The 9,047-nt window shown below is 34.4% G+C and overlaps 1 protein-coding gene across 1 annotated transcript; it reads left to right on the top strand.

The window, feature by feature from the left end:
* Positions 1 to 1,614, top strand: LOC104086676 (CBL-interacting serine/threonine-protein kinase 11-like). Its single transcript, XM_009590997.4, has one exon. It carries the CDS (start codon positions 196 to 198, stop codon positions 1,435 to 1,437), a length of 1,242 nt encoding a protein of 413 aa, XP_009589292.1. The 5' UTR covers positions 1 to 195; the 3' UTR covers positions 1,438 to 1,614.
* Positions 1,615 to 9,047: the final 7,433 nt, after the last annotated feature.

Genomic DNA, 9,047 nt, shown 5'->3' with positions numbered 1-9,047 from the left:
CGTGGAAATTTAAAAAGAAAAAATGTTGGAAAAAAAGACCTGTATATAACACAAGTTGACACTATTGAAGACAACGAAAACAAAGAAACTTAGACCCTAAGTTCAAAATTTTGAACTATATATCAATCCTTTAGCTTCTTCTTCGTCAGTCCACTCCAAAAATCCAAACCACCAAATCTCGGCATTTTTCAACGAATGCCGGAAAAGCCATTATTCGGGAAATATGAGCTCGGAAAATTACTCGGCTGTGGCGCATCCGCCAAAGTTTACCATGCCCGAGAAATCAACAATGGCCAAAGCGTCGCGATCAAAATGATCAACAAAAACAACAAAGACAATATTCCAAACGAAAACATTGAGCGCGAGATTTCCATCTTGCGCCAGCTACGCCACCCTTACATTGTCAAACTCTATGAAGTGCTCGCCACGAAATCAAAAATCTATTTCGTCATGGAATACGTTAAAGGAGGCGAATTATTCACCAAAATTGCCGATCACGGCCGATTCAGCGAGGATCTTAGCCGGAAATACTTTCAGCAACTAATTTCCGCTCTCAATTACTGTCATTCACGTGGAATCTACCACCGCGATTTGAAACCTGAAAACATATTAATTGATGAAAATGGGGATCTCAAAATTTCCGATTTCGGTCTAAGTGCCACAACTGACCAAATACAAAAATTCGACGGGCTGTTACATACCGTTTGCGGATCTCCAGCTTACGTGGCACCGGAGATTCTAACAATTAAAGGATACGACGGAGCTAAAACTGATATATGGTCATGTGGAATTATTCTGTACGTGATGATCGCCGGTTATTTGCCGTTTTACGATCAGAATTTAATGCTAATGTACAAAAAAATCTACAAAGGTGAATTCAAGTGCCCGAAATGGATGTCTCCTGATGTTATACGGATATTATCTCGTCTTCTGGATACAAATCCGGCGACGAGAATAACGATTGATGAAATTATCAAGGATCCGTGGTTCAGAAAGGGATTGAAATTTATTAAATTTGCAGGGGAAGAAGAAGATAAATCTTCATTATCAAGTAATTGTTTGAATGCGTTCGATTTAATTTCGTTTTCTCAAGGATTAGACATTTCGGGATTGTTCAAATCGAATAATCCGGCGAATGATTTGGAGAGGACGGTGGTGGAACAGTCGCCGGAGAGAGTAATTGAGAGAGTTGAGGAAATGGCGAAGAAGGAGAATTTCAGATTAAGGAAAAAGAAAGAATGGGGAATTGAGATGAAAGTGCAAAATGGTAAATTAACAATGAGCGTCGATATTTACAGATTGACAGAACGATTTGTAATTGTGGAGGTAAAAAGAGAAGCTGGAAATGGTGATTTGTATACAGATCTATGGCGGAATAAATTGAAGGCGGTAATTCTGGGCCAGCAAATAGCAGAGATTCAGGATTCCGGTAGCTAGATTTCACGGCGGGGAAGAAGCTTGAGTGAATCTATTTTAATTTTATTTTTATAACATTACTAAAAAAAAAAAAAAAAAAACACTACTGTGCTTTGTGTAAAAAGAAAAAAAAGTTAATGTAAAGTGAAAAACCATACACGGGAAGTTCATATTGTGATAAACTTTTCTTGTCTTAAAGTTTTTGTGTGGTCCGAAAATAATCTCACAAGAAAATGAGCACATATGATTTATGTGGACTCGATAAATATTTATTATATAGTCAGACCTCTGTATAACAATATCCTTATATAACAATACTTTACTATAAAAATCAGGCTTTTTACGAAACCAATTTTCATGTTATGTTATAATATATATTTTCTATAACATTATCAAAAATATTCGAAACACGTGAAACTGTTATAGAGAGGTATGACTGTACTATAAAGTTCAAAATTAATCGGCGCAGGAGTAGCAACAATTGCTTCAGCAGAAGCTGCTGCCAATATTGAAAATGTTTTCGGTTCATAATTCTGTTGCGAGAAATTATTCATTATAAATATTTAGTATTTCTTTTTCATATTAAATTTGCTATGAACAATACTTTCCTCTTGTCATATGTTAATTTTAATAAGTATGATAGTGTAAAAAGCGTATATACGGTTGGTGCATAAAATCTAAACTCGTTTATTTTTTTTGGTTTGTCATCTGATCTCTCTTGGAAACTTTAAATCACCAATTGGGCATGAAAATTTTTACAATATGATCAAGTTTCAATCTGTACTGTATGACATGCTCTATAGTTTCAACATTTTTATCTTTCACTTATATTTATAGTAAAACTTAGTTTTTGTTTCTTTTAGGTTTACAATTTTATTTAACGTATTTATCGATTTTTTATTTTACTGAAAATTATTTCAAAAGGAGTAAAATGAAAAAAGTCACTTACACACGCGAGATATAAACATTTTATGAAAAAATTTAGAATAATTTATGTTTTTTTCAAAATAAAATGATCCTATAACTGAACCTTTGAACTCTGATGATAAAAGAAATTTTACTTAATTAATTAGTTTATATGGTTCCAATTTTATTGGATGTTAAAGACACAAAGAGCTTTTATGTCCCCAAACACCAATACATACTTTTAATACGTTTATTTTTTGTTTATTTAATTTACTTGCTGCGACAAATTCTAATATGAATTGCTTAAATTCACTTCTAATTTTTTTTCTTAAATTTTCGGGGGTTAAACTCGAGACCTCTTGTTAAGATTAATGGAATAACTAGGTCACTTTTAGTTTTACATGCACATTCATCACTTAATCAATAAATACAAGATATGTACACATATTTATTACTTAAATCAAGAATTAAGTGATAAAATCATCACTTCAATTTTTAACCACTAATATAAAATTATTTGATTCTGTGTAAAACACATGGCACATAACCAAATATTTACATCAGTAGAGTTATAAGTGATATTTGTGGAGTTATAAATTGCATTCACTGACTTCTACATCAGTTGATGGAATTAAAAAACTCGATTTATAAACGCAATCATAGTATGCGATTTATACAACGCAATTACAGAATGGTATTTATAAACTTAATCTTAGAATGCAACTTAACTTAAAAATCTAATTCTTGCAATGCGACTTTTGTGTAGAGCGACGAAAACGGAAGACTGCTCCTTTGGGTGATAGGTGATAACCAACCGCTGATCCCATCTACCCCTTTTCAACTCGCAATCTTCACCATACAATTCAATATACGTAGTCAACTACAAATTCACAGAAAATAGATAAGAAAATGCTGTGGAACGAAGGGATAAAATGGTGCAGAAGCAACGTATCTACTTAAAAATAATTGGCTAGCTAGAAAGATCCAGCAAATTCATCAATCAAGTGCTTGAAAACAGTAGAAATAGGGTCAGGAGTCAGGACTATTCCTCAAAATTAAAGTCTTATAGTTTCTTCGTTGTTTACAATTACGCAAAACAATAATATGTGAACATGGGGTGTTCGGACCAATCAAGACACTTACAGATGATGAACATTTTCGTCCAAGTAAATTTACATTGTGTTTTGTTTTTGGTTGCTCAAAACACTAATTTGAATGTGTTCGTGTCTACAATAAGGGAGAGTTGAGACCGATCACGATCCTTGCAAAGCGAATGAGTCTAGTTGAATGAGATCTTCGTCGTATAATATAGGACTTTTTTCACTTTTAGCCCGTGCAAGAAATCATTTATATTCGATAGTCGAAAAAGTGTATAATTTTTGTATATAACATATAAAATATATATATATATATATATATATACAAAAAATATATATTTTATCGACTATTATTTTGAGAACGGTTATACAATATCATTTTTCCTACAATATAATACTTGATAATTGATATCCTTAAAGTTTCATTTTTCATGATAACCATTTTATTCTAAGTTAAATCCATAAAGTTTTAGTTAAGGCATCTAAATTAAAAGCAAAAGGCAAGGAAAAAAAAAAACAATTTGCGACCATGTCGAATATAAGAGAAAATGATAAAAAATGATCCCTTATATTTGAGAGCAGGTTTCAAATTAGTCCCATAAGTATGCTCTGAGCAGGCTTTTGCCTTTAAGTTGGTCAAAAATTAATACTTTTGTTCTCCATCAAATATTTAAGGAATTCTGTATGCACGGAAATATGTGGGAAAAAAAAAATTAGCGAGAACTCACATTTAGAGGTACAGTTTTTATAGTTTTTGTTATTTTTGATCTATTTCTAGAGTCTGGTGTAACTTTTTGAGATGTAATTTATGTTATTTTTGGTGTCTAGTGCAGCTGTTGTGTGTGAATTTTATAGGATTTGATGAGACTTTCTTGGTGTTTTGTCACGATCTCAATTTTCCTCCGTAGGATGTCGTGATGGCACCTAGTTTTTAAGACTAGGTAAGCCTTGCACTTGGTGATTTAATAATAAATCTCTAACCAAATAACTAATAAGCATGAAACATAAGTTTCTATAATAAGCCAACAATCTCAACATGATACAATATCCCAAAACCGGTAGTACAAGTCATAAGTTTTTTTAAGAGTCACTAGAAATAATAATACATCATTGTCCCGGACTAATAGGACACCATGGAAATAAAGTATAATAGAAGGTGACTTCGAAGCCTGCGAAAGTCCGGCAGGTGTACCCTGAAGTCTCCAGCCGCACAGGCATAAGTCTCAGAACCAACTCGACCGATGTACCTGGGTCTGTACAAAAATATTCAGAAGCGTAGCATGAGTATACCACAGTGGTACCCAGTAAGTATCAAGCCTAACCTCGATAGAATAGTAGCGAGGCCAGGTCAAGATACCTACCGGATATGTAAACCTGTGCAGGATATGACATAAAGCTAACAAGGAAAGAATAACAATATTATGCCAATAGTAGAAAGATCTCAAATTACAATCAGTAGTGAAAATAAGGGGAGCACGAATGGCAACGAGAAACAACCAAGTAACTAAGCAAACAACATAGTCGACGTACAGATGAAATATGAATGGGTTCAAGTAAGGGGACCCGATAACAACTCAATCAACCAAATCATTCCTAATGCAATAATTTCAACAAGAATTACCACAGGTACCACATATCATAATCTCATATCATAAGTCACAACTTCCAAACCTTACACAAATGGCACCTTGTGCCCATATTTTTCCAAATTACTTTCGCACGGCAAAATCCACGTGCTACCATGTACCTTGTATCCGTATCAAATATTACTTTAAAATATTCAGGAGATTTAATCTTATACAATAAGGCATAATAACAACCTGGTATAAAGTAGGAAATCAATTGAGAAAATAAGTTTATTTTAAAAATTATTTGAGTGAAGAAAATAGCATTTTCAATTAAAATAAAGCATCGGATAGCCACCGAATTAAATTTAGAGTCTGTTAAATAAAATCATAACAACAATTTGTAAGTAAGATAAAATCAACAAATAAGGTGAGGAGTTTAAGTTGAAAAATCAATTAAAGTAAAATATGACAACTATTAAGAATAGTAAAATACCGGAGGAAAAGACGAGTTTTAACGTAAGAGTCACATAAGATAAGCATGTTAATAATTTCTTTATTTAAAAATGTTGTGTTATCAACAACTCTATAGGGTATGGGATAATGACTTAGCATAGTAAATTCATCTTAAAATTCAATTCACCAAAATAATAGTAATAGAAAAGGAAAACAGGAAATGATGGCAAAGCAGTAAACGAGTGAAAACAACTCAATCCTCGAAATCAGTAAATTTAAATATATTAGTCCTCAGCATCTCACATGATAAATATCGAAAGCTAACATAATACAACAATGAATACAATACACACAACCCGTTGCAGCGCGCAACCCGATCCCACCGTACAAACACTATCCTCCCTTATTCCACCATGTGAATATCAATAATAATAAGTAAATATATGTCGCGACGCGCAACCCGATCCCACTATATAATCAGAGTCAATATCATAATCCTTCCTTATTTTATCATATCAATCCTCCCTTATTTCACCTGTTACAGCGCGCAACCTGATCCCACCGTTTCAATATAAATCCTCCCTTATTCCACTTGTTGCGGCACGCAACCCGGTCCACAAGCAATTTAAATTAACAGCAATAATCCAAAACTCAATTTATAAGAATTTCTACAATCATAGGGTATGAGTACACGACAATAAAGGAACCACATAAAAATCAAGGAACACAACAAATATTACAAAAGTAAGAGGACAAGTCAAGCACGTGACAACTAAGGTGTGCAATTATAATAATTAAGACAAGTAGCAGATAAGCACGGAGTCATAGAAGGAACACAACAATTAAGAGGGAACAAGACAATAAGGAAGGCAACAACTTCAACTAAAGCATATAAGTGCAAAATAACAAGTAAGAGGAAGAACACGTGCTAATAACGCCAAGTAGAGCATGTAAGAGTATATTAACAATGAAAGATATCACAGGTTATGTCACTTCAATTAAAGGCATGGGAAGTGTTTAGATACTCAAAATCGGTCAAATACCATATATAGGCCATGTACCCACTCGTCACCTCGCATACACAACTTTCACATAACACGAATAACGCAATCATCTCAAATCCTAAGGGGTGGTTCCCCCCTCCCCCCATAAAGTTAGGCAAGACACTTACCTCAATTCGGCCAAATCAATTACTCAAATTAGCTTTTCCTTTATAAATTCACCTCCGCTCGGCTCAATCTAACCAAAGACGACTTAAATTCATCAAACAATGCAAGAGAAAACAATTTCAATTAACAAAGCTATCATCTTTATACAATTTTCAAAAAGTCAACAAAAGTCAACCTCGGGCCCGTCCGGTCAAAACCTGGGTCCAAGGGTAGGTCTTGACTACCCATTGCCCCACGAGTCCATATATGTGTTTTATTTCCAAATTCGAGTCCAATGCAACTCTCAAATCCCAAATTTTTATTTATCAAAACTTTGACAAAATCCCCAAATTTTTCCTTAGATTCTAATGAATTTAATGTTAAATCTAATGTATAATCACAAAATATAATTAAAAGTTGATTAAAATTACTTACGCAATAGTTTGGTATGAAAATCCCTCCACAAAATCGCCTTTCATTGAGGCTAGGGTTCAAAATATATCAAAATGAAGCTAAATCCGGAAATGCTTAGCTATAAACCAGCTGCAGATGTCGCATTTGCGACATGGGGTTCATAAATGCGACCTCCGCAAATGCGGACAAAGCATCGCAAAAGAGACCCCTGACGGACCATACGAAGATCGCATTTGCAATCATGTCTTCGCAAATGCGAAGCAATAGTAGCCACAAAAGCGAACATTGTCATCGCAAAAGCGGACATCCCAGAGTTTCAAATGCAACTACAGTATCGTATTTGCGATTGAAGCCCAATCCTCCCCTAGTTCGCATATGCGAGAAAGTACTCACAAATGCGGTGGTCGCATTTGCTACCTGCTCATCGCAATTGCGATGGCATCAGTACCAGCACACACAATTTTTAACAAAACACTCCGAAACTAATTCGAAACTCACCTGAGCCCCCGAGGCTCAAAACCAAATGCCCACACCAGTACAAACACATAACACGAACTCGCTCGCGTGATCAAAATATCAAAATAACCTCTAGAAGCACGAATCAAGAACTTCTAAAATCGAAACCAAGCGTCCGAACCATATCAACTCAACTCCAAATGACACCAAATTTTGCAGGCAAGTTCCATAAGATGAAACGGACCTATTTCAAGTCCCAAAACCAAAATCTGAACCCGATAGTCTTAAAGTCAAACCATGGTCAAACTTAGAAAAATTCTAAACCTTTAACTTGCCAACTTCCGCCAAGTGATGCCGAAACCCTCTATAAATATCTAAATACAAATTTGGACATACACCCAAGTCCAAAATTACCATCCGGACCTATCGGAACCGTTGAAACTCCGATCCGAGATCAAATACTCAAAATTCAAATCTTGGTTGATTCTTTCAACTTCGAGCTTCTCAAATGAGAGTCGCTTCTGAAAATCATTTGCGAACCACTCAAAAACCCGAGCCGATTATGCATATAAGTCGTAATACACTTTGTGAAGTTACTCATGACCTCAAACTGCTGAACCGAATGCAACTGCTCCAAACGACCAGTCGGGTCGTTACATGTTTAAGGTTCAAATCTTTTTTTCCCACGGTTTTGGTTAAATCTAATGAACATAAACTATTAAATATTTGGTAACATTTTTAATAAATCTAAAGGACTAAAACTGCTTAGTGCAAATTTAAAAGATTACTTTGAACCTGCCTTCAAACATAAGGGATCATTTTTCTCATTTTCTCTCGAATATAAGCCAAAATTTAAAGAATAATTGATTCAAGGGGGAAGTGCACAGTTAGCCACTAATTAGAGTTGTATTTACTCTTAAGTCATTGTTTAAAATATATTTACTCTTTAGCCAGTGCTTTAATAAATTTTTATTCGCCCGGTCGAAAATACCCCTATGCTAGACATGATGCCCTTAACTTTATGAGTGTTGTGTAAATATTAAGGACAAAGTATCCTGAATTAGCACCTTCTGTTTTAAACTTTAGGACATCCTGTCTTTATCTTCATATGTGTAGTGTAAATTTTAAGGACATGATGTCCTTAACTTCATGAGTGTTGTGTAAAAATTAAGGACAAAATATCCTTAATATTTACACAACACTCATGAAGTTAAAGATACCATATCTTTAATATTTACACTACACTAATAAAAAAATGGTAAAATTATCTTTTCGTATTAATTTTAATAAAGTAGTGACTATTTTTGCTTAACATTAAAAATGATGGATAAAAGCTAAATACCACATTAAAAATTTGCTACCCCCACCATTTCTACTTGATTCAAAGAGGGGTAATGTCATCTCAAACTGTACATTTAAGCCCGATGTCGAATTTTGGGCTGTCAAAATGGACCTCTCTTTTTGATTAGGACATATGGCCTGTAACGACCCGCCCGGTCATTTTGAGAGTAATAGTCCTGATCCTCTAGTTACTGCTTCTCCCATATCTATTTCTGCTATTGTGACTTGCCAGGAGGTTTTGTTTTGGT

This window comes from Nicotiana tomentosiformis, chromosome 6, assembly GCF_000390325.3.
Source record: "Nicotiana tomentosiformis chromosome 6, ASM39032v3, whole genome shotgun sequence".
Classification (NCBI taxonomy): domain Eukaryota; kingdom Viridiplantae; phylum Streptophyta; class Magnoliopsida; order Solanales; family Solanaceae; genus Nicotiana; species Nicotiana tomentosiformis.
Note: the sequence above shows the minus strand (reverse complement) of the source record. Positions and strands in the feature narration are given on the sequence as shown.

Bases quoted from the DNA above. Each gene is read 5' to 3' on its own strand.
- LOC104086676 (XM_009590997.4), top strand. From the start codon at position 196: ATGCCGGAAAAGCCATTATTCGGGAAATATGAGCTCGGAAAATTACTC.